This window comes from Heteronotia binoei, chromosome 15 (assembly GCF_032191835.1).
Source record: "Heteronotia binoei isolate CCM8104 ecotype False Entrance Well chromosome 15, APGP_CSIRO_Hbin_v1, whole genome shotgun sequence".
Classification (NCBI taxonomy): Eukaryota; Metazoa; Chordata; class Lepidosauria; order Squamata; family Gekkonidae; genus Heteronotia; species Heteronotia binoei.
The window spans coordinates 14,547,042-14,574,139 of NC_083237.1; the positions used below are offsets into that span (position 1 = coordinate 14,547,042).

General features: G+C 43.6%; 1 protein-coding gene across 1 annotated transcript; it reads right to left on the reverse strand.

Annotated features, from left to right (window-relative positions):
- Positions 1 to 1,217: 1,217 nt before the first annotated feature.
- Positions 1,218 to 26,773, reverse strand: LOC132583108 (vomeronasal type-2 receptor 26-like). Its single transcript, XM_060254776.1, has 7 exons — positions 26,662 to 26,773; positions 14,907 to 15,029; positions 12,767 to 12,866; positions 11,308 to 11,599; positions 8,422 to 8,649; positions 4,035 to 4,170; positions 1,218 to 2,116 (listed from the first exon to the last, which is right to left on the reverse strand). The coding sequence occupies exons 1-7, from the start codon at positions 26,771 to 26,773 to the stop codon at positions 1,218 to 1,220; spliced, it is 1,890 nt and encodes a 629-aa protein (XP_060110759.1).
- Positions 26,774 to 27,098: the final 325 nt, after the last annotated feature.

The following is a 27,098-nucleotide window of genomic DNA, read 5'->3' on the forward strand; positions in this document are numbered from 1 at the left end:
GGGGAAAAAACTGTAAGAATTCTGTAACAAGATCAGGTAGTGCCATCACAGGTCAGACAGAGCCAAGGGTGGGCAGTCAAGGGTGCATTCCTGGAAGATAGTCCAAGGGAGACACAAGCAAGGCAGCTTGAAAGGCCGTGTTGCAGGGTCATTCCTTCCATGCCTAAGAGCCTCCATTAGCTGGTTTTTATAGGCATGAACCTAAGGGTCTAACTTGCAGCCAGCTAATGAAGAGCAATTCTGCAACTACTCAAGCAGTTGGCGTTGAGCCAGGAGGTAAGCACTCTGTGCTCTCCCATGTAGTACTGCTTATAAGCTTTGTATGTGTCACTCAAAGGGTGTGGGTGATACTGGAGGGCTGATCAATGTAGTTTCACCTGTTGACCCAGCTGTTGGCTGTGAATCCTGACCAGGTTGCAGGTCGTCTTCCTGCTTGCTAGCTTCTGCTGACTAAGCGCTAACTACACATGGCTCCTCCCTAAGAAGTTCTGTTCTCCTGAGGAGTCCTCACTACCAGCATTATTGGGGACATACTGTAGAACAGAGCATGACTGATGGCTGGGACTGATGGGAGTTGTAGAAAAAAACATCTGGAGAGCTAACGCTGACCACCCCTGTTGTAGAAAATGGGTGATGAGGAAAGTGGGGATCAGATGATAAACTGCTAATTCCCCCAGTGGAGAAGAGAGCAAGTACAGCAAGCTGCCCCCATATTAAACAATCACTGGATAGCGGGGGCCACTAGTGAGGTTTTAGAATGGCAATGCAGGGAAAGAAGCTGTAAGTACTGCTCCTTTAAGCTGGTAATTCCTACAAAGGCCAGTTGATGTCATTGGTGTTGAAATAGGGAGAAAAAACCATCCCAAAGATCCCGAAAAACTTCTAAACCAGTTAAACTGTGATTGATTTCTTCACGATGCTTTGGAACTGGAATTTCTGAGTACAGCAAGCTGCCCCCATATTAAACAATCACTGGATAGCGGGGGCCACTAGTGAGGTTTTAGAATGGCAATGCAGGGAAAGAAGCTGTAAGTACTGCTCCTTTAAGCTGGTAATTCCTACAAAGGCCAGTTGATGTCATTGGTGTTGAAATAGGGAGAAGAAACCATTCCAAAGATCCCGAAAAACTTCTAAACCAGTTAAACTGTGATTGATTTCTTCACGATGCTTTGGAACTGGAATTTCTGAGAGGGTAATTCTTAGACTATTCTAGGTTTTTATCCTTTCCTAGTTAACTGTTCCCTGTTGTTCAGCTCTGGCCTCAACCAAATGAGGTAACATTTTGGAGAAAAGATGCAACCAAGCACCCCAGTACTGGATGACAAGATGGAGAAGACCTCCACAGCCACCATGGATTTCCCTTTAGTGCTCAAGTAAGTTGGGAAGAAGGACAACCAAACACTGCAAAAGACTAACATGCTAAAAGTGATGAATTTGGCTTCATTGAAACTGTCCGGTAATTTCCTGGCTAGAAAAGCCACAGTGAAGCTGAGGGCAGCCAGGAAGCCCATATAGCCTACAACACAATAAAACATGGCAACTGACCCTTCATTACATTGCAGTATGATTTCCCCAGACACTGAGTGCCTATCCTGATCTGGAAAGGGTGGGTAAGTACTGAGCCAAAGAGTACAAAGAGCTGCTTGAAGGAAGGAACCAGAAAGGACAATAGATTGTGACATTTTTTTGCCCACCCATTTCTGCATCCTGGATCCTGGTTTTGTGGCCATGAAGGCCAGAACCACGGTGATGGTTTTGGCCAACACACTGGAAAGGGCCAGAGAGAAAACAATGCCAAATGTCACTTGTCGGATCAGACAGGTCACTTTTGAAGGTTTCCCAATGAAGAGCAATGAACAGAGGAAGCAAAACAGGAGGGAGATGAGTAGAATATACGTGAGGCTCCGGTTGTTGGCTTTGACAATGGGCGTGTTCTTGTGCTGAATGAAAGTTCCAAGCACCAGGACTGTCACTATAGATAAAGAAATAGCCAACATAGCTAACACTCTCCCTAGAGGTTCTTGGTAAGAGAGGTAGTTTATAAGCTTGGGAATGCATTGATTTTTCTCTCTGCTGGGATAAAGATCAACTGCACATTGGACACAGGCTTCCATGTCTGATGGGGAGAAAAAAAAGAAGTCTTTTAACATTTCCATAGTGTGAGCAATATCTCAGAGAAAAAATGAATACATAAACTCCAGAGAAATTCCTCTTCCTCCTCCTCCTTCCAAATTTTCACCACAAATATGGTGATGGCTTTCTCTGATACTACAGAAAAGAGCTTTGGGTTTGGCAAGTAAAAAAAAAAAAAGGTAACTTCCTGCCCAGGCAGGAAGACTCTCTGTTACTCCTTCTTCCCTTGCACTACAAACAGGGCTTTTTTTTTTTTTTTGTAGAAAAAGCCCACCATGGACTCATTTGGATATTAGGCCACACACCCTGACACCAACCCAGCTGGAACTGTGTTCCTGTGTGTTCCTGCTGAAAAAATGCCCTGACTACAAATCCTGAAGACATGTCTTAGTTCTGATGCTCTCTCTTAATCAACTACAACACTCACTGAGAAACGGAGATCAAAGAATCACGTTGGAAGAAGGGAGGGAGGGATAAACAATCTTTGTCCTTCCACATATGCTTCAACCAGATGTGTCTGGCTGAAAACCACCAATATTGACTGAACAGAGGAAATGAAATCAATAGTACAATTCCATGATGTACACAGAGGTGCTTGATTTTCGGGCTTCCCAGGCAATTTTTTCCTTCGTGGACCCCCCTCCCCCACCATAACAATATTAATATGAAGAATTATTTTTATATAATTTTAAATACTTCATTTTTTTTCTGTTTTAAGCAAAAATTGAATAGATTCTTGGGGCCGCTTTTTTCAATGTGAGAATTTTTTTTTATTTCTGTCTAAAGTCTATTTCTGATTTTAAAAGACATCAAATATTTTCATGACCTCTAATATTATCATGGGCCCTATCCACTGTGCTTACAGTGCCTAAAGGAAAGGATCACCCTGGGTGTACAGGAATAAAGGAAGGATTGTTGTGAAGTGGGATTCTCTGGAACACAAATTATTTTCTAACACTTTTGTAAAATTGGTTGGGTTTTCCAAAAAAGAATATGGCTACACTTTCAGTTCATGATCCCCAAAATAATTCCGTATATGATCAAATATACTGATAGTGTTGGAGATTAGCTCTAGAGGAAACTAACGTGTCTTAATCTAAAAAAAATTGTTGCCATGTTTGCTGTTTTTTTTTTTAAACCAACATAAAGCAGATGAACATATTTCATTCTATGGCATGAAAAACCTGTGTTTCCTGGTTTAGGCATATCAAATCACAGATTATTATCTCTGCATTAGGGAAGGATGGGGATGGAGCTTCTGCTCAGCAGTTGAACATCCACTTGGCATGCAGAAGGTCACAGGTTCAATCCCTTGTATCCTAGTTAAAAGGATCAGGTAGGAAGTGATGTCAAAGACCTCTGCCTGAGACCTTGAAGACCCACTGTGAGAGCAAGTAGAGAATACTAGCAATACTAATAATGCTGGCCTTGATGGAGACATGGGGCGTTTTCCCACAGAGCTTACCGTGGAGTAATGTCCCTCTTCACGCGCAGCGTCTGCGCGGATTTCCCACCAACTGCTCCGCAGAACCAGAAAGTGCCAGACCTTTTGCGTCGCAGATGTAAACCGCTAAAAACCAGTTTACGTTAGCGACGCAAAAGCCGTGGCTCTTCCTGGTTATGTGGAGCAGTTGGTGGGAAATCTGCGCAGACGCTGCGCGGTGAAGAGGGACGTCGCTCCACGGTAAGCTCTGTGGGAAAACGCCCATGATCTAATTCTATAAAAGCCTTCTACATACATACAAGAAAGAAAAAAAAAACACAGCAGTTTGTTCAGTCTTTTCAATCCTAACTGCTCTCCCTAGAACCTAGTTCCCCCTCCCCTCCTACCTACAGGTGCGGCCATCTGTTCTTTCCAATTGGTACATATGTAAACCATGAAAGAGAATGTTTAACAAAACATCTCCTACCTATCTGATCAGAGAACATCCCTTCTGGACACGGAAAACAATCATAGCAGCAAAATTTTTCTTCCTCTTTCATTCTCTTGCTGTAGCCAGGAAGGCAGGGATCATTGCACACAGAGAGAGGTAGAACCTCCCCAGGAAGAAAAAAAAAGAGAGATTTCCATCAAGAAAATGCCCCGCAAAAGTAAACTCTGGTCAAGAAACAATAGTATGAAAGACTGTGCATGAAGCGGACATTTAGCAATTGTTTTATTACCAACTCTGTCACACACAGAAATAGCAGGCATGTGATTGTATATATGTGGGTGTGTATAAGAGTTCAGGGCTCTCAAGTCATTTCTCATATATGGCTACACTTTCAATTAATGATCTCCAAAATTTCTTATCGTTAATAGCCTTGCTAACATCCTAAAACACAGTTAAATTCCTCTCTTCCTATGTCAGGATAGCTGCAGAGCACAGGAGCCAGGATTGTCAGTGGTGATGGGGGGCTGGAAGCTTTGGCAGCTATGCAGTGGAAACAAGGAGCTCGCTGGCTGTGGTGATGAGAGGGAAGAAGGCCCTTGACCTCCAATAATCGGGGGGGGGGGAGGGCTTTCGTAGGGATCTTGGGAGTCACATAGGGCATACTGAGATTGTCAGACAGAATGGAGAGGCCAGTAATTATTTGGATTTGTTCTTCCTTGCTGGTACCTGTTGAGGGGGTGGAGGTTTGGAGGTCAGGAGCTCAACATATCTCAGCCTAATACGCCAGTGTCATGGTGGGGAGAAGACTCTGAGATCAGGAGCCACCCAGCTATCAAACTCCAATGCAGGTGTCAGGAGAGGAAGCCTTGGAAGTCAGGCCCCAATCCTCTCTTTGTCTCCAAGGCCAGTGTTGTGAAGGGGAAGAGGAAGTTGCACAGCTGTAGGCCTACAGTGCTGATTTGTGTGTCATAGAAGGGAAAAGGGAGAAATAGGGTGGGGAAGATTAACAGAGAAGGACATGGGAGTGATAGAGAGTTGTGGGAGATTTACAAAAGGAGTGGGAGTAAGAAAGAGGGGGAAGATTGTTCAAGAAAAGTGAAGAAGAAAGTAACTAAAGGAGAGTGGGGAAGAATGGTTGTAGATGTTACCAAACTATAATATAGTGGGTTCTATGCATGGCAGAGTCTCAGAGTAAGTGATAACAAGCTCTTTAATAGGAGTGACATAGTATAAGGTCACATTACAAGACTCTCGTTGGGGCCCATGGCCAAACCTATATACATCTCTGGGTTCCCGCACAAGCACATTACTGGATCATTCAAACCGGGGGGGGGGGGGCTTGTGATTGGTCCTGGGCTGCGGGGATTTCAATCCTACAGCCCATTGTTCCCAAGTCCCCAGGCTCAGTCCGTATGGCTTCAATGAGCCAGGCGGAAACGCCCAAAGTCTTCCCTTGAGCCCACCTACATAATACAAACCAAACATGAAAGTGACTGGAGCACTCCAAGCTACACTATCCCTTCAGGTCCCATCCACTCATGAAGTCTTGCGATGGAAATTATGGCTAGGTATGACAGGGGATGACAGTATATCTGCCCTACCATCTTGGCAAATGAAGGGAACCATACCAGCTTTGCAAAGATTAACTCCCCACAAATCTCTGGCATTTGCAACTAGGGCCTTTGCCTTTGCTCTTCTCCACCTGCCTAGCCCATAGCTTACTTTGAAATGGAAGTTTCAGTTTCTGAAAGAGCAGTTGTATCTCCTACCAAAAGAGTCACAATGATACAGGATGAAGCAACAGCAAGAGCAATCACATTTCATTGGAGAGCTTTTGCCAAAATAAGATTCATAAGAATCATCTTTACTCACATTTCTCTCCATTGGAAACCCAGAACAGATCCACCATTGTATCCTCAAGGCAACAACCTTGTGATGTAGGCCTGACTAAAAGTGTGTGACCTGCCCAATATCAGACAGCAACATTTCTTTCCCTGGCTGAAGTGGAAACACATCCTGGATCTCTACATTCCTCATCTGACATTTTTGTCACTAAATGCCCTAACAGCTCAGATTTGGCAATGGAGGCCCAGATAGCAGCCACTGCTAAATCCGCTTTTTTTCATCTTAGGCGGGTGAAGCAGTTGGTCCCTTTCCTGAAGTGCGGCGACCTAGCAACAATGATCCATGCGACAGTCACTTCGAGGCTGGACTACTGTAATGCCCTCTACATGGGGCTGCCCCTGTGCCAAACCCAGAAACTGCAGCTAGTTCAGAATGCAGCAGCCAGGTTGTTATTGGGGCTCCCTAGATGGGAGCACATACAGCCGGGGCTGCTGGAACTGCACTGGTTGCCAATAGTGTACTGGATTCGGTACAAGGTGCTGATAATTACCTTTAAAGCTCTATATGGCCAAAGACCTGCCTACCTTAGGGACCATCTCTCCCCATATATTCCCCAGAGGGTACTGCGATCTGGTTCTCAGAATTTATTGACAATCCCCAGGCCGAAGGAGGCCAAACTGAAAGTTACTAGAGAAAGGGCCTTCTCGATCTCAGCTGCACAAAGGTGGAACCAATTGCCAGAAGAGGTGCGGGCCTTGCGAAACCTTGCTCAGTTCTGCAGGGCCTGCAAGACTGCTCTTTTTCAGCTGGCCTTTACTTAATGATCCTGTGTGAATGAATACCGTCGCCACAGAAAAACTGTACGATACATAACACCAATTAATATTAATTTAATCCCAGAATGTTTTTAACTATAATGATGATTAATTTTATAAATGGTTGAGTTATAGCTTGTATGTTTAATTGTTAAAATGCCTATGTTGTGAGCCGCTCTGAGCCTGCTTCGGTGGGGAGGGCGGGATACAAATTAAAAATTATTATTATTATTATATTATTATTTATAGGAGGGAAGTTGACTATGCCTCTATGGTTTTACTGTAGAATTACTGGGGATGTCCAGAAAAACATGGCATTATCCCCCCCCACCCCCAGCTATATGTGACATCTTCCCATTGCTGGTGGCCATCCAAATATGCTCCCATCTCCAATCCCCCACTGGTTAAATGGTGAAACTCAAAACTGGAGATCGGGAGGATGGAGGGACTTGCAAGAACCAAAGTGAAGAAAATTCTACCATCCTGGAAGAGATTATCCGTTGAATGAACCTCTGTTATTTGCAATGAAAGCCAGTTCATACTTACAAGGAGCCAGCAAAGACAATTGCCACAGACAGGGCGGGTGGAAAACGATCCTTTTCTGACAACACTAAGGGTTTCAATCACTTTCCTGAATGATCATTGCTTTTGTGGTGGAGTGGCTTGAATAATGAGCTTGAATCAAGAATATCCGGCTTGGAGTCCCCACTCTCCCACAGAAAGTTGCCCATTGACTTTTGGGTCAGTCACACCCTCTCATCCTGATCTACTTCACCAGTTGTACTGACTATAAAATGGAGTAGATGAAAATAAAGATTGTTTATTGTTGTTGTAGATCTTCCGGGGGCTGTATGGCCAAGGTCTTGGCATTGTAGAGTCTGAAGTTTCGCCATCAGCTGTGACTCTGCTGATATATAGGTATAACACAGAAGGCTAGATTCTTTGTGTCAAAGATGCATTTGTTCCCTCATTGGTAAGAATGATGGAATATAACATTTATTATGGATCAACTTTGGATAAAGGGATGATCACTCTTCCTGTTGCTTCATGGGGTATTTTTGAAGCAGACAAAACTGCTAAATCAATATTCAACATGACATTAAATATTGTGAGACGAGCAATAGAATATGTGAGAACTTGCATGAACAGTTATGAAGCTGCCTTATACTGAATGAGACCTTGGATCCATCATTGTTGTCTACTTAGTCTGGCAGCAGATCTCCAGGATATTTAGCAGAGGACTTTCGCATCACCTACTGCCAGGTTCTTTAAACAGGAGATTACAGGAGCTGGAAGTGAGACCTTCTGAATACCAAGCAGATGTTCTACCACTGAACTATGGTCACTCTCTGAGTAGGGATGGACCTTCCCAGTCTAAGCTTTTTCTGCTCTGCTCTTGATCCCACATGTAATTCTTAACCTGGTTTATCATGCAATTACATTTTTGAAATTTTGTAACTATGAATAGTGAATATCTCCTAAAAAAGAAGATGCAATGTTTTTGCATAATAAATATTGAATGCACTGAAGTTGGTCCAAATTGTGAAAAAATGTAGACATAAACTGACATGTTAAGAAAGGGTCCACTGTGTAAATATGTATGATGAAAAATTTCTGCAATCTACCTGAGAAAGTGCAGGCAGAGAAAATAACTTTGATCTCTACACTTTCGTTTCTTTTAAAAAATGAATTAAATTTACTCCCCTTACAAAATACTGCATGTAAATAATCCAGCACCTGCAACTGTGACTCACCTCATTAAAACTGCTGTGCCACACAATCTGCTCATCATTAAGATGTAGTTCATTGCCTGGAGGGGCATGAGGATCCAGTGTTCCCACTTTGACTCTAACAAATGAGCCATTGGGGAAGGTTACCCAGTTGGTAACATCAAAATCTGTAACTAATTCATTGTAGTTATCAAAATGCAGGGTGTCTCCAGCACTATTATTGAAGAGAATATTCCTTAGAAAGGTGTGGAGCTGGGTGAAAACAGAATATAAAATAAAAGGAAAAAGAGTACACTAAATTCCCCCATATTTCTGCAATCATCTCTCTCTTTCGCATCTATCTATCTTTATCATTTATCTGTCATTTATCTATAATCTGTTTCCTTCTTTGACTCTTTTGCTTTCTGTTTGTCTGTCCTTCCGTCTTTCTGAACCATCACAAGCTACTATCTATACAAGAATTAAATAACCAGCACTATTGCTAGTCAAGCTAGAATCATTATGACCTTAGAATCATAGAGTTGGAAGGGACTTCCAGGGTCAGCTAGTCCAACCCCTGCACAATGCAGGAAACTCACAAATATCTCCCCCTAAAAGACCTTACAGCTCTGTAAAGAGCTGATTAACAAATCCATCTCAGAAGTCACATTAGAATATTATAAGCGAATAATAAATGGATAGCTAGAGTTATGCCTTCTAATTATATACCTAATGGACCAAATGAGGCCAAGAATTTCTCCAAACCATTGTTTGACATTGAACGTCTGACTGTCAAATAACAGCTAAGTCTAAGAAATGTAATTTATTTTATTAATATTATTTATTTTATTTTCAGATGTCTATTCTTTCCTCCCTGCAGGTGGGTTCAGGGTGGATCACAGAAAGTCATTAAGTCTAATAGCAATCCCACAGGATTTAATTGTCCAAAACAGCAACAAAAATTTCATTAAAATGAAAAAGAGGCACAAAAAGTAATCTGATCTCAACTCAACCAGGCAGCAAAATCCACATATGATGCACTTTTCTGGGGGGAAAAAAATAGATTCTGGAGGCCTTATTTTGAAGAGTTCTAATATTTCTTAAGACATTCGTTCTGCAAGTTAGATTGTTTTCCAGAGGTAAGAACATAAGAGAAGCCATGTTGGATCAGGCCAATGGCCCATCCAGTTCAACACTCTGTATCACACAGTGGCAAAAAAAAAAAAGTGCCATCAGGAGGTCCACTAGTGGAGCCGGGACACTAGAAGTTCTCCCACTGTGCCCCCCAAAGCACCAAGAATACAGAGCATCACTGCCCCAGACAGAGAGTTCCAGCAATACGTTGTGGCTAATAGCCACTGATGGATCTCCGCTCCATATGCTTATCCAATCTCTTCTTGAAGCTTTCTATGCTTGTACCCGCCACTACCTCCTGTGGCAGTGAATTCCATGTGTTAATCACCCTTTGAGTGAAGAAGTACTTCCTCTTACCAGTTCTAAACCGACTGCTCAGCAATTTCATTGAATGTCCACAAGTTCTTGTATTGTGAGAAAGGGAGAAAAATACTTCTTTCTCTACCTTCTCTATCCCATGCATAATCTTGTAAACCTCTATCATGTCATCCCTCAGTTGACATTTCTGCAAACTAAAGAGCCCCAAGCATTTTAAACATTCTTCATAAGGAAAGTGTTCCCTATTGTAGGTAGCAGCATAGAAAAGGGCTATGGAACACAGGAAAAACTGGAGAGGCAGATGTTTCCACACTAGAAGGTAGATGTGAGGTAGGAAAGGAGGTGATAATGCTGACAACCAGAATCTCAGAGCAGATAGGCGAAGTCTGGAGCAACAAGCCAGTGAGAGGGGAGCAGGAGGGATTTCATATTAATTTTGAATTACCTTAATGAGAATTATTTTGAATGTCCCTGGATGATGTCATGACCAATGTTAAGAGCATAAAAATACCTGTGAAAGCTGTACATTCTCGACATCCAGCCTTCCTCCGCCTACCAGTCTTCTTCTGTGTTTGGATTTCAGTAAGTGGACATAATTCAAAAAATGTGCCACTGAATGCACAGCATTGTAAATATTGTAGCTATGACCAGTCATGCTCATTTCAAACAAAATCCTTGAAAGGTTCTCTAATTTCTCTTCACCAGTACACATTTCTTCTTTTGCCTCTTCCTCATTAGACTCTATCAATGAACAACCGAATGCCTGTTCCCAGAAGTCCTGGATAAATCTATCTTCCCCATCCCAAGAAGGTCTTATGGTCTTAAGGAATTGTTGGAATCCAGGTGGCTGATTGGAATGGACTGTAAAGGACAGGGCACCATGCAAACTTTGACTATCCATAAACCTATTGAGAGAGGCTGACTCAAAGTCCCAGTGGGATGTAGTAATCCACACCTTACCAGCTATGGGTAATGAAAATATGGGTGCCTGATTCAGGACTGAACGCAATATTAAAATGGTTGGTGGTTCACCGTATACATAACATACATTGGCCTTTCTGTTTAACAGAACTGGGTATTTTCCCAATAGCTTTAAAAAAGACTCTGTGTAATTGTCCACAAAAGATTCTTTGGGAAATCTGAAAGTGAAAGCAACACAAATGCTGTTCTTGGTCAGTATTGGTTCTACGGTCTGTACAAACTTGTCTCCGGTATCATCATTCAGAGCCAGGAGGCCAACCCAAGTCCATCCAAAATGGTGCAGTAATAGAACAACTCCCCTGTGCTCATAGGCTTGATTAGGAACCATCTGATACACAAAAAGGAACTGCTTTCTGTCATCCTGTGTGCGGGAAAAGGATCCATAAGGCAGCTGAAAGGGAATGCATACCTATTAGTTTTTTCCCCCTAATGGATTAAAGAATGTTGAATTCCATGTTGCCACAGCGTATTTTCCATATGTCCATGCCTGCAGCCTACCTGTGGAGTTTTGTAGATGTTCAGAATGGTGGCAATCTTAGCAGAGATTTCAGAGAAAAGCCCTCCAATGAGAGCTACAAGTTTCTTCTGTGTAGCACAGCTGAAGTTGGGTACCATCTTCTGGTGTGCAGAAAGAAGGTTGAGAGTGGCCTTAGATGTCATCCTTCCATTACCACTAGTGCTGAGGATATAGAAACCCAAACTGTTGTTGGATATGGAGTTGGGATTCTCGTTTATTTCTTTTATAGCAAATGCCATGGCCAAGATATGTTGGTAGTGTTTTGTTAGTAACCTGCAAAAATGAAGAATGAGATTAAAAAATAAAAGTACATCCAAAGTTCATCTTTCCATCTGGGTTTCTAATTTCTGAGCAGGTTTTTCTACCTGGTCATTTGTAACAGAAGTTATTCTGGCATAAGTACAAGTTAAAAACATTATAGATAAAATGGAAATAGATATTGATGGTACTAGGGATGGTTTGCTTGTGTTCTCCCCCCCTTCCCTGTCCAATATCCTTTTTTACTTTTCTGGAAATTAGTATGACTCCATGAGATCACTTCCATGTGTTTGCTTATCACGTGGAGATATATATTATATACTATTGTCGTATGTTTTGGTCCATGCAATTTCCTTATCACTGATAATGATACCTCTATTCATTCTATTAAATCTTCCCCGTTTTTATATTCAAATCCTCTCTACTCATTTAATGTATACACATATTTTTACCTCATTTTGAAATGATTTCAACTGTAATCTCTGAACCCTTCCCAGGAAGTAAGCTGCACTGAACAGATTTCAATTGTATTCGGAAAAATACCTGTAAGGGTGGCCCCTTAGTCAATTCAATGCAGAGGCCATTTTTATGCCATTTCTGCACAATCGATTCACAAATTGCAAATTTCTATATGCAAAAAATGATGTGAGGAAAGAAAAATTGGTTTGTAAAGAGATTTACGTGGTTATACATATCAGAGGATAGAAATGGAAAGTATGAGTATTCACGGATATTCAAATCAAGTTACAACATTTCAGAATTAGTCTTTCTCCTGCAGGCCACCTGACATCGCTAGTCTCAGAGAATTCAGTTTGACCATAACCACGGCATATCTCAGGGGAGTTATCTAAGTAGACCATGGTGTGGCCAAGTCCTTTTTTTCCAAATTAATTAAATTTTATTACATATCAAAGTTACAATTTAAAAGGAGTATATATACCATACATTATAATAGTACAACATGTATTAGAACAAGTGTACAAATCATTATAATCCACACCATTCTTAGACAAAACGTGAGTCAACAGATGCAAAGTAAATGACAACCCCAGTGTCTGCTAGAATTCCTGTCTGCACACAGAAAATTACATAAATTTTAACTCAAGTAATGTATTACTACACAGACTTATCTCAACCACAAGTGATCTGGATGAGTTATAAAATTAAAAAAAAAATCCTTACAGGGGGTCATCAATCACCATTCGTGCAGGGTGTTCGTTGAAAGACAGAATGTTATTTGGGTATGCAGCTAGAGAGACGACCCCACCAATCAGTACATCCCCTGATTGATAAAATTGGTGAGGGTTAGGAAAAGGGTCATTGTATATGGTGCAGTTGATGGACTTCGTCTCACATACTATGGAGCATATAAGCATCAGTAGCAACACTACGTTCAGCAGCATCCTGGTGATTAAAAATCCCTGCCAAACACAAATGGCAATGTTTTCATCTACTGTGTAATTTCATTTCATTTTCCTCGGACCTCGACATCAACAGCAATCTGTATGAAAAGCGAATTGATATATCAAAATGTAACAGAAATATGCCTTTCATGTATCCAGTCTTTCTATAACGAGCGTTAAAGGTGGGGAAACTGGACTTTAACTATATTCTTCTTGTGATGGAGGATAAAAGTCATGGTATATGTAGTCCCCTGTGCAAGTGCTGAGTCATTACTGACCCATTGGGAGAGTAGCAAAGAAGAGACATGCACATTACATTAAGATGATGTGCAAAGCTGTGAGGACTTTCAAGGACATAGTTTTAAATTTAATAACCAGAACTAGTTGAGTGAGAGCTGAGAAGAGAAAGGATTAAGCCAACTATAGTTTGCAGGTGTGGATTTTTTGTTTAAAAAAAACATGCAGAGTAATTAAAGGCATCATAAATTGAATTGCAAACAAGTATGCAAAATACTGAGATAAGTGTCTTTCCCCAAATGAAGGTCAAATGAAGAAAGATGAGTTTTTATAGAATTTATCATCTTTAAGTATTATTGACTTTTCTACTGGGTCCTGTAAATTGGTTCCCAGCAAGCCAGAAACTGGTAGTTTTCATAATTAGGGGGGAGATAATCACCTCTCTACTGAATGCTACTTCTGTGTCCAATAATCCACAAACTGACACACAAGAGGCAACAGAAATAGAACTTTTCCTCTCCAATCTTTCATCATCTCCCTGCAGTTCATACCCTTTCCAAGTTTATCCAAAGTCCTACCAAACAAGTAATTCAACTCTCCTGCTGAAAAGTGAGCTGTCAAATTCTGGACTGTTTGCAATTTTTTGGTTGCTTTCAAAGATAACCCAACACAGAACATCTTAAAGTAATCCAGCATCATGGGCTAAAAAACCCAACATGGGCAGGTCAACTGAATCTAAGAAAGGACAGAATTGGCGATCTAAAATCTAAATCTAGGGGTGTGCAAAACCCCCCCATTAAAATCCAGATCTGGGGGTACCTGGGGGGTAAAAAATCCTGTGGGATAGATATCTCTGACCATCAGATTTGGCAGCCAAATCTAATTCGAGAGATATCTGAAAATTCCCAATTAGCCCCTATAGACCATTGAAGTCAAAGGCAAAATAGGGTATAATGATTTGTGACTGGGGGAAGGGGGTTAGATGTAGGAGCTCCAAATTTGCAGTGGCACTTCTGAAGTTGGTCCCCAACAAACCCTCCAAGTTTCAAAAGGATTGGGTCAGGGGGTCCAATTATAGGAGCACTCAAAATGAATGCCCCCATCCCACCATTACACCCCATGGACCTTTGAAGTCAATGGCAAAATAGGGTATAATCTAGGGGGGCTTGGGGGGACAGGGTTTGAGGGGGAGAATCCAGATTTTCAGGGCTGCTGCAGGACACCCAGAATGGCCCCTTTCCCCTATGATGGGAAAACAGAAACAATGTGCTAATCTTCCCACTAAAATAACTCTGGGGAAAGTGGCTCTGAGGTGGAGTCCTTTGAAGGAGAGGCACCAAATCTGCCCGGCTGCATCTGGAGCCTCTCCCCCACAGAACCCCAAAGTAAAAAAAAGACTGGACCGGGGGTGGGGGGTCCAATTCTAGAAGCACCCAAAATGGACCCTTTACCCTATGATGGGAAAAAATAACCTAGGCAGCAGTCAGATTCTCATAGAGAATTCTGCTGGCAAGGGACATGACTGTGCTATGTCCCTCAGCAGAACAAGTGCCACTGTGTCAGTGCTGCAGCCACATACATCACCTTGGCTCAAACTTGAGACTCTCTCTGATTCACAGTTTTTTTGGGGGGAGGGGACTTTCTGCAAGAACTGCAGCACAGAACCAGTGCACTGAGCTCACTAGCACCAAGCAGCACAGATGGGACATGGACTTTCTGCGTGCTAAGCAGCTGCCCGCTGAACCGCAGCCCTACCGAAGAAATTCCTGTCTGGAATCCTTCAACACTATACCTGTTGTTGGTCACTGAAAGGAAATATTGGACACAAGTAAGTAAGTAAGTAAGTAAATTTTTATGTATACCCCGCCCTCCCTGCCGGGGCAGGCTCAGGGCGGCTTTTTAAAAGGGCACTCGGTTTTTAAAAGAAGCCTCTGAAAAGTTGAGCCTGCTCAAGGAGAACCTCAACTTGCGTGCCGACAACTTGCACAATATCACCTCAACTCTTCTTTTAAAAGCAACTAGCCTCGGAACCTGTTGCTCCACCTTAACTTTATCTACCTTTTTGCTTCTGTCTGGGCATATGGACAAAGAAAGACGCATTCTTACCTATCACAACAAAGCTGAGATACAGTCACCGCAGAAATACCCAAGACAATGGAACTTCCAGGACTTAAAGAGATATTCGCTTCCAAGCTCAGTAGACATAATTACTTGATGAGTTCTCAATTTCCCCCCAGAAATCAGACTCCGTTGGTATTAAAAGTGCCTCTGGTCTCAAACCTAGTTCTAAGGAATGTTACTAACCCCTTCACTACCTGTGCTGAGTGCAATTTTAAGCTTTTTCACTAATTCCTAGTATGTTAATCCAATTTTAGTTGCTTCTACCACTCTGCTACTTTGGCATCTAGATTCTGCTGGTTCCCCCTGGCAACTATGCCCCCTTCTCATATGTAATATATAAGGAAAGCCTTTCCATTGAATCTTAAGGAGCTGTGCTCTCACTTATACCAACCAGCTAGCCTTGAGATGCCACTGGGGCACTTCCAATGTCACCATCACCATACCAAATCTTTAATGGCACAATAGTTTCATTCTTTCACTTCTAGATGTTGTAGCTTGTTTTTCTATGCTCCCATATTGCCATACTTCACTATCAGCTATAGTCAGTGGCCGGTTATAGACAGCCAGCTCAGGGCAGGATTAAGCTGAAACAGAAGTGAGCCAGCTAGAAAAAGAGTGCCAAGACAGTCCATGAAAGAGGGTTGGGCAATGGATGTCTTGGGGAAGCATCTTGAGTGCTCACAGGCCCCATTTGTGGCTCCCTGGGTATTTCCCAGCTGTCTAGATGGCCAGGGAGGCACCTCGGAGGTGCCCAAGTGAAAGTGGTGTCTTTTTAACCATTACCCGGTAAGTCAGAGACAGGTTGGGAGCGCATGTGGATGAACTTCTTGAGGGCACTCGCCTGCCATCCTTTGGACAGCTTTTGTTGCCCATCTGAACACAGCCAGTGATCACCTGACACCAACCAATCTCTCCCACCCCGCACCCCTATTTGTAAGGGATGAATACTGAATAAAACTTAGTTGGTCTTAAAGGTACCACTGAACTCTAACTTTGTTCTTATCTGTGATGGCTGGCCTAGCTCTTCAGCATTATCCAGGGTGCACCACAAGGAGGTGAGCTAGGGTTGCACCCCAACTGAAGATTCCGGGGTGGGGGGAGTGGCTCAGAGAGTGAGATGGAGAGGACCGATCCTCCTCTCTCAGCAGCAACACACCAGCTGTCATTGTCCCATAAGAGGAACCTTACTCTAGATGTGACTGCCCATCATCATTGGCCCACCCTCTCCCTCCTCCACCCCTGAGACTCCTTTTGTTGCTGCTGGTTCCGGTTTGGGGATCTACATGCCCCTTTCATGATCTATGGGCCACTTTACATTTCTGCTGATTTTTGAAACCAACAATTTAGCTTCCTGAGGCATCCTGCTGCCTTGGATTTTGCATTTAAGCGCTCTCCCCCCTCCCTCCAATTCATAGCTTCATTTAATTAGGCTTCCTTGGCTGATGTCAGCCATTACAGGCGGCCTCTTTGTGGCAGCCATTTTAAATTCACCCTGAAATTAACCCAGAATAGACTATGAACCATGGCACCAAGTTAGCTCACGTCCTTCAACCTTAGGCTCCTTAATACCAATATTTTGACATCATATGCAAGAGTTACAGTAGATTCACTGGCCATTTTTGTGGAGAGCCAGTTTGGTGTAGTAGTTAAGTGTGCGGACTCTTATCTGGGAGAACCGGGTTTGATTCCCCACTCCTCCACTTGCACCTGCTAGCATGGCCTTGGGTCAGCCATAGCTCTGGCAGAGGTTGTCCTTGAAAGGGCAGCTGCTGTGAGAGCCCTCTCTAGCCCCACCCACCTCACAGGGTGTCTGTTGTGGGGGAGGAAGGGAAAGGAGATTGTGAGCTCTGAGACTCTTCGGAGTGGAGGTCGGGATATAAATCCAATATCATCATCATCATTTTTGGTTACAATATGATGAAGAATTCCACATGCAGGCTGTCACAAACTCTTCCCTTCCATGGACCAAATTCAGCCACAGCTCTGACTGCAAGTGTTGACTCCAGCGAGGCCTAATTTGGGTGACTGGACCAACAGTGGTCACATTGTTCATCAGTTATCAGCTATATCTGGGTCCCACAGTACTGCAGGGCAAGTGGTTCAACCCCGTTGGCTCTGCTGGGAGTTTGATTCTCAAGGGGTGTGCAACAGAAAGTCATGCCCCTACAAACATGAGTGCCCTCTCTGCAAGGGGGTGTGTGTCCCATTCATTCACAGCATGTTCCAGGGGAAAACTACATAGGGGATAGTGTAGGCAATGTGGTGGTGTCTCCAACCAACCTGCTGGAAAAGGGTCCCAGCCCAATAAGAGTGAGAGTTCTTAAAGCTTGGGTTCATAGTTACCCTAAGAGGGAAGACAATGTTTATTTGTTAAATGGGTTCATATTTGGTTCTAGAATTGTATTTTAAAGCCCCAAAAAAACCATTTATGTCCAGCAATCTACAGTCAGTTAAAGGAATGGAAAGGGTGATTAGGAGAAAGATCAGGAAAGAAATAGTTGAGGGTAGGGTACTTGGCACATTCAGTGGGTTTCTCCTTTGGATATTGTGCCTAAAAGGTGCCTGGTGTATACCAGTTGATTCACTACTTATCTTACCCTCAGGATGAGTTGGTCAATGACGCCATTCCTGATTACTTATGTACTAAGAAACTTTGACCAAAAAGTTCCAATGTTTGTCTATTTTGCACAGCTTTGATTTGAGGAGGTGTTAATTCACTACCCACATCCCACCCCACTTTATATATATATATATATATATATATATATATATATATATATATATATATATATATATATATATATATATATATATATATATATATATATATATATATATATATATATATATATATATGTTCCTAGGTGATGGGTATCTGTGAATTAGATAGTTCAACTTCAACCTTGTTAGAAGCAACTTGAGACATCTGTGGATAGGGAAGGTAACTAAACTAGGCCCTGACCTCTGACTAAGCTGAATGCTTGAGGAGGAAACTGGAACTTCTGAACATCATTATCCAAATCCAGACAATGCATAGTGAATATGTGAATAGTTAATATGGTTAAGGTTGATGAATCATATCTCATGGCAAAATTTCAATGTGCAGCAATGAAAACTGATATGAACTTCAACCCATATTATCTTTATAGGATGAATTATAGAATCATAGAGTTGGAAGGGACCTCTAGGGTTATCTAGTCCAACCCCCTGCACAATGCAGGAAACTCACAAACACCTCCCCCTAAATTCACAGGATCTTCATTGCTGTCAGATGGCCATCTAGCCTCTGTTTAAAAACCTCCAAGGAAGGAGAGCCCACCACCTCCCAAGGAAGCCTGTTCCACTGAGGAATCGCTCTAATGATCAGCACATTCGTTCTAATGTTGAGCCAGAAACTCTTTTGATTTCATTTCAACCCATTGGTTCTGGTTCTACCTTCCGGGGCCACAGAAAACAATTCCACACCATCCTCTAGATGACAGCCCTTCATGTACTTGAAGATGGTGATCATATCACCTCTCAGCCACCTCCTCTCCAAGCTAAACATTCCCAGCTCCTTCAACCTTTCCTCATAGGACTTGGTCTCCAGGTCCCTTAGCATCTTCATTGTCCTCCTCTGGACCTGTTCCAGCTTGTCTATATTCTTCTTAAAACGTGGTGCCCAAAACTGAACACAATACTCCAGGTGAGGTCTTACCAGAGCAGAGTAAAGCGATACCATTACATCATGTGATTTGGACACTATACTTCTGTTGATACAGGCCAAAATTGCATTTGCCTTTTTAGCCACCGCATCACACTGTTGACTCATGTTCAGCGTATGTTCCACTAAGACCCGTAGATCTTTTTTGCACATACTACTGCTAAGACTAGTCTCCCCCATCCTATAACCATGCATTGGATTTTTCCTACTTAAATGCAGAACTTTACATTTATCCCTGTTACAATTAATTTTATTGATTTTAGCCCAGTTTTCCAGCCTGTCAAGGTCATCCTGTATCCTGTTTCTGTCTTCTTCTGTGTTTGCAACCCCTCCCAATTTAGTATCATCTGCAAATTTAATAAGCATTTCCTCTATTACTTAATCCAAATCATTGAAAAGATGTTGAACAATACAGGTCACAGGACAGATCCTTGAGGCTCTCCACTTGTCACTTCTCTCGATGAGGACAACATTCGTCCGCTTCCAATCTCCCAGCACCTCTCCTGTTCTCCAAGAATTCTCAAAAATAATAGCCAGAGGCTCAGAAATTACATCCGCAAGCTCTTTTAGAACCCTTGGATGCAATTCATCTGGCCCTGAGGACTTAGTTTCATTTAAAGAAACTAGGTGTTTATGTACTAATCCTATGCTGATCCTAGGTTGGAACTTCATACTCTCCTTATATGTTCTGTTTTTGCCACGTTGAGCACCGTTTCCCTCAGAAGAGAAGACTGAGGAAAAGTAGGAATTGAGCAGTTCTGCCCTCTCTTCATTACCTGTTACAATTTCACTTTCTTGCCCTCGCAATGGGCCTACCATGTCCTTGCTCTTTTTCTTACTCTGAACATAAGAGAAGAACCCTTTTTTGTTGTTTTTAGCATCTTTGGCCAGCCTACGCTCATACTGAGATTTAGCTTTTCTTACTTTTTCTCTACAAGCACTGGTGATTTGTTTATATTCATCCTTAATAATAATAATAATAATAATAATAATAATAATAATAATAATAATAATAATAATAATAATAATAATAATAATAATAATAATAATAATCTTTAATTTGTATCCCGCCCTCCCCTCCGAAGCAGGCTCAGGGCGGCTAACAAGACATGGTTTCCCATGATTTACATAAGACAATTTTAAAATACAATTGATACATACATTTAAAAACAGTTACATAAGGTTAAAACTACATAAAAGTTAAGACTACCATAAATTAAGGTGCTATTCAGTAGATATTTTTCGATGGCAAGGTATCGTTTTCAGGACTCCTTATATGCTTGCATAAAGAGGGTAGTTTTGCAAGCCCTGCAGAACTGACTAAAGTCCCGCAGGGCTCGCACTTCCTCTGGTAATTGATTCCACCAGTGGGGGGCCATTACGGAGAAGGCCTGCTCTCTTGTTACTTTCAGTTTGGCCTCCTTTGGTCCAGGGATCCTTAAAAGGCCTTGGGAGCTAGATCTTAGTGCTCTCTGGGGAACATGTGGGGAGAGGCGGTCCCTAAGGTAGACAGGGCCTCAGGAATATAGGGCTTTAAAGGTAATAACCAGCACCTTGTAGCGAACTCGGAATATAATTGGAAGCCAGTGCAGCTCCTTCAGCCCGGGCCGCACGTGTTCCCACCGAGGCAGTCCCAGTAGCAGCCTGGCTGCCGCATTCTGCACTAGCTGCAATTTTCGAGTTCGGCACAAGGGCAGCCCCATGTAGAGGGCATTACAGTCGTCTAGTCTCGAGGTGACCGTTGCATGGATCACTGTTGCTAGGTTGCTACGTTCTAGGAAGGGGGCCAACTGTCTCGCCCTTCTAAGATGGAAGAAGGTGGATTTCGCAGTGGTAGCTATCTGTGCCTCCATTGTCAGGGAGGACTCCAGTAGCACTCCCAGGCTTTTGACCCTGCGCACTGGTATCAGTGACACACCGTCAAAGGCCAGTAGGGGGATCTTCCCTCCTAGCCCGCAGCGATTCATGCAAAGGACCTCTGTCTTCGCTAGGTTCAGCTTCAGCCCACTCAGCCTGATCCAGTCTGCCATGGCCTGCAACACCCGGTCCAAGTTTATAGGGGTGTCGGCAGTCTGGCCGCCCATCAATAGATAGAGCTGGGTGTCATCAGCGTACTGATGGCAACCCAGCCCATGTCTCCGGGCAATCTGGGCAAGGGGGCGCATAAAGATATTAAACAACATTGGGGAGAGAACTGCCCCCTGAGGCACACCACAATTAAGTAGGTGTCTCTGGGACATCTCTCCTCCAACTGCCACCCTTTGTCCCCGACCTTCAAGGAAGGAGGAGAGCCACTGTAAGGCTAGCCCCCGAATTCCTGCATCGGCGAGACGGCGGGTCAGCAGCTGATGGTCGACCACATCGAACGCAGCCGATAGGTCTAGCAACAGCAATACCGCCGAGCCGCCTCGATCCAGATGTCGCCGGAGATCATCCATGAGGGCGACCAACACCGTCTCCACCCCATGGCCCGGACGGAAGCCGGACTGATATGGATCCAAGGTGGAAGTGTCATTCAGAAAACCCTGCAACTGCAACGCCACAGCCCTCTCGATAATTTTGCCCAAAAAGGGCAAATTTGATACTGGCCGGTAATGAGCCAATATGGCCGGAACTGATGTAGCCTTTTTCAGGAGAGGGCGGACCACTGTCTCCTTCAGGGGCGTTGGAAAATGGCCCTCTGAAAGAGATCTATTTATGATGTCCCATATAGGACATCCTAACTCCTCCCGGCAGGCCTTAATTAACCAGGAGGGGCATGGGTCCAGATCGCATGTAGTAGGGCGTGCAGTTACGAGGATTCTGTCAACCTCCTCCAAGCTGAGTGGGTCAAAACAGTCCAGGGTAGAATTAGAAGACACGCACGGAGCCTTGAGTTCGCTCACTGTATCTAATGTGGCCGGGCAGTCATGGCGGAGTGATTGGACCTTGTCTGTAAAAAATTTCGCAAATGCCTCACAGCCTATTTCCAGTTCCTTAACATTTGGCTTGCCTTGTGGCAATGTAGTAAGATTCTGAATTATCTTAAACAATTGTGCCGGGTGCGAGTTTGCAGACGCAGTCTTGGTCGAAAAGTATGTTTTCTTTGCGGCCTTGACTGCCATCTCATAGAACCTCATAAACGTCCTATAAGATGTTCTAGTCACTTCGTCACGGGTGCGTCGCCATTGCCTCTCTAGCCGTCTGAGGCCTTGTTTCAGCTGGCACAGCTCCGGGGTGTACCACGGAGCCAGCCTACTCCGAGGCTGTAGAGGTTATAAGGCCCTCCTTTCAATTCCTAAAAGAGGGTTTTTTTTAATTTCTCAAGTCTTTAGAGAGCTGTTTATGGAGCCACTTTGACTTCTTTAGGCTTTTTCCATTTTTTCTTCTCATAGAAATTGTCTGTGATTGTGCTTTCAGTATTTCGCTTTTAAGAAACTCCATCCCTCCTGAACCCCCTTCCTCTTAAATATTTCTGACCATGGGATTTTACCCAGCATAGTTCTAAGTTTATCGAATTGCCATGGAACAAAAAGTATTTTTATTGCTCCTATGTTAAACTTCATAATAGGTTTACTTTCTTGTGAAATTGCCTGTAGAACTTTATTGAAATCACCTCAGTTTTAGATATCTACAGCATAGATCAATAAACAGATCAATAATAAGCTGTGTGTGGGGTAGAGGTTTTTTTGAGTTTCCTGCATTGTGCAGAGGGTTCAACTAGATGACCCTGGATTCTACCTTTTCTGATTCCTTTGATAATATCAGTTAAAAGGGGGGGGGGAATGGTGGAGTGGCATTAGAATAGCCAAGATCAGCCATTATAAAAAAAAAATATGTTCAAAGGTTTGGATCAATACAGTTTGTTTCACAGCAAGCAGATATGTGAGGAAGTTAGTTTTTAAAAAAAATAAAAATGGTAGAGTGATTTAGAAAAAGGATATAATTAGATAAATTATTAGATGAATGAGTGGAGTGGCAAAAAAGAGAAAAAAACTCTTGGGGAATCACTGAAGGAAGGATGCTGGAAAATATAACCAGAAAAGAGCAAATGAAAAACCAATACTTTCCCAAATTCCATTCTGATGAAAAAAAAATTGGTATTTTTGTATTCCTTAAATGACATTGTCTTCAGTAAATCCTCTCTGAACAAGACTGGTAGCATTAATTTTGTCAATTATAGGAAGAATATAATAACAACCCCCATGAGAGCTAATTCTGAGCCCAACACCTGCCACCAAGACATATGGAAGAGTGAATTTGTCCTTGCAAAAATTTGACAGTAGGCCACCGTCAGTCCTAGGGGTCACTAGTAAATTGATTTCCGGTTTAGACTGTAAATGAGAGCTCAAATGATTTGTTCCCCGCACTCCATTTGGTAAACTAGTTGTACTGACCTTGAAAAAAAACCCCTGATCTTGAGTAAGCGCTCTGCACTTCGTCATTTAACTACACTATGGATGGACTCGGTTACAGCATTGGCTGGAATCCTAGATGTGACTCCCCCCCCCCAAAAAAAAACCCCACCTATGGTTTGCTTTAAAGTAATGTTTTCTCTGTGAAACCTTCACATAGTGTACATTTACATGCAATGTTGAAGAATTTAAACATTCAGTAGATGGGGAACAATACACGCACACATGCCACACATACTTCCATACTGGTTGTATACATCATCAAGAGAGCTAGTGTGGTGTAGTGGTTAAGAGTGTTGGACTCTAATCTGGAGAACCAAGTTTCATTCCCCACCCATTCACATGCAACTGCTGTTTGACCTTTAGTTAGTTTTCTTAGAGCTGTTCTCTCACAAACAGTTCTCTCAGAGGTCTCTCAGCCCCACCTACATCACAGTGTTTCTAGGGAGGGGGAGGGAAAAGAGATTGTAAACTGCTCTAAGTGAAGGGTGGGGTATAAATCTAATCTCCTCCACCTCTTGTAATAAGATACTGTGGCAGATAGATCTGCCTCTCTCTCATAACAGCCAATGAGATTATGGAAAGTTAAGAAGAGAGCTGGCTGTTAGAGGAGGAGGAATCAGTTGGCAGGGAGATGAAGAGAAAACTAGAGCTGGGTAGTTGAAGAGAGAGCTAGAGATGACAGCCTGAGCCTGTGAGTGAGAAAATAGGAATCTGAAACAGATTGAAAGGAAGATAACTTGTAACACATGGACTTGGAAGCATGGTGTGACAGATAGTTAACTGCAAATGTATTATATCCATCTGAAAACACTGAATGACGGGGTTGAGGAACAATTGTACTGTACCTGAGAGAGGTCATTTGAAAGTGTCAGCTATGAAGGAGAATGGAAGGTGTAGAGATGAGAGTGAAGGATCTCTCCCCATATATGCCCTGGAGAAAACTATGTCCCTAGCCTGAAGGATGTCCAACTAGCCTCGACCAGGGCAAAGGTCTTTTCAGACTTGGCCTCAGTCTGGTGGAATCAGCTCCCCTCAGAGATCCAGCCCCTTACTGAATTGTTACCTTTTCAAAGGGCCTATAAGACAGAGCTATTCCACCAGGCATGTGGTTGAGGCAGCGGGTGTCCTATCCCATCAGCTGACCTTATGCTGCGATACCACCTCTGCTAAAATACTGATTTTTATATACCATCTGATGCTCAGTATATTATGATGTGCCCAACCAAGCCACCAAATTGTATTGTTTACTTTTATTGGTTTTAATTGATGTTTTACTATTTTAAAATGTTATTATCCACCCTGACGCCATCTGGGAAAGGGTGGAATATAAATTATCTAAACAAACAAACAAATAAATAAATAGGATCCTATAATAGGAAAGTGGTACCAGTAGTCCTTCTCTGAGAGAAATAGCTCCTAGGAAAGAGGGGTGATTCCTATCAAGTATTAAGGATGGAAAATTGGAACCTACATGTATATTCTGGTTCCCAAAGGCTTCAGATAAGCTTACACCTGTTTATCTTAGTGATCTCTTTCAACAATTATAAACCTTTCTCTGCAGGACAAAAATCCTATATTTTTGCAACAAACTATTTTATACAGTTAAACAAAGTTTCCATCATTTCTGTGGCTTTTTCACGTGTCAAATTAAAACTGAAACCTCCCTGACAGTTTGATTTGAACGTTTCCATGTGGGAGTGAAATACAATAGCTTTTGTCCACTCACCCCTCGAATGAAACACCACACAAGTTATGGGTTAAACTAGGAATTTATTTACACATAAGCTAATCTGCACCATTTCATTACGTTTTAAAGCACAGGTAGCAATTGCCCCCCCAGTCGAAATAAAGAGGCTGACACAGAATATTGGGAAATGGGCCACTTTATTAATACAACTAACATGGCAAGGCAACCTGCAGGTGGACAAGCCCTGGGGCCTACCTCAGACCCCGCCAAGTCCAACAAAGGGGCGAGCCACCCTGCCCCCAGCATGAACCGTAAGACTACGGCTAATGCTGGGCTGGCCAGGCAAAAACTACCCTCCCCTAAACTTCCGCCCTGATACCCAGAAGGAGGCGAATCTAGGGGGAGGCACGCCAACAATCCACATTATACAGCATTGAGCTGTAAAGCCCATCTGCTGCGCATGCGCATCGACTGCACTAACAGGTGCAGATGCCTGGGTGCTCACCTGCAAGGTATAAACCCCTTGCTCCTTCTGCCAAGTGACCAAACTAAATTAAACCTACTTAAATTCCCCACCACTGCAAGCAGTACAAGGTAGGCGAAAAACACCTCACCAAAGGCCAATCAGGTGAGATGAAAAAAATCCTACCTGGCCTCTAATAATGACCGGTGAAACCTGTACTACCACAGGGTGGGTGGGTAGGCCAAGAGCCGCAAACCAACTGCGATGGCTGGGCAGGGCCAGGGCTATAAATAGCCCCGACGCTCCATCCACCCGCAGTCTTCGGATGGCCGGGAAGCCCCAGCCAGCCTCCCATCCTTCCGGGGAGGCAAAGAACAGCCCCGCAGCACGCAGCCGCGTTGCAGCGCAGCCGTAGCGAGGCTGAATTGCCCCCCCCCCCCGTCGAAATAAAGAAGCTAACACAGAATATTGGGAAACAGGCCACTTTATTAATACAACTAACACGGCAAGGGCAATCTGCAGCTGGACAAGCCCTGGGGTCTACCTCAGACCCCGCCAAGTCCAACAAAGGGGCGAGCCACCCTGCCCCCAGCACGAGCCATAAGACTACGGCTAATGCTGGGCCAGCCAGGCAAAAACTACCCTCCCCTAAACTTGTGCCCCGATACCCAGAAGGAGGCGAATCTAGGGGGAGGCACGCCAACGATCTGCATTATACAGCATTGAGCCATAAAACCCATCTGCCGCTCATGCACATCGACTGCACTAACAGGTGCAGATGCCTGGGTGCTCACCTGCAAGGTATAAACCTCTTGCTCCTTCTGCCACCGCCAATGCCAAGCCTCTGCTTAGGCATTAGCGCCCCACTGGGTGGCCTAAAGCCACCCGAAGCTCATCGAATGGCTACCCATTGCTCACTCCGGGCCTGGCTGGGAAGGGAAAACCCATTGCCCACTCTGATCCGCATGTGTAGGAACCTGCCCCCCACTAGAGGGCCCCGCCACCAAAGGATAGCCCCAAGGACCCCATGGCCAAACCTGTGAATGTTGTGATGGTGCAACTGTACCTTCTCCACCTGATGGCGTCACTGCCACTACTACCGTCTGCTCCGGTTGATGCCTTTCCTCCACCAACTCTGGGTCCTCGCTTTTGTCCCTCTCCAAGGCGTTCCTGCTCATCCCGGCCTCCTGACTCCAGTCAGGTGCTGGTCTGGGACTTATGCCCTCCTGCAATGCAGACAGTCTCGCCAGTACCTCCCGTTCAAATGTAAAGGCACCTGACCGCCTCGAAGCCCTATTGCGCCCTGACCAGGTTGTAGGTGTGCCAGCCGGACCCCTTTCCCTCTCTAAGACACCCAGCTTCTCCATTATTGCCTACCTCATCTCTGACCCATCCATTTGCTCTTCAGCTGGTGTACCCGGCCAAGGTCGCTTATTGGGGCCTTTGGCTGGCTGCTTCCCCTTGGAAGTGCCTTGCCCTTTTTTAGGGCCCATACTGTGCTGC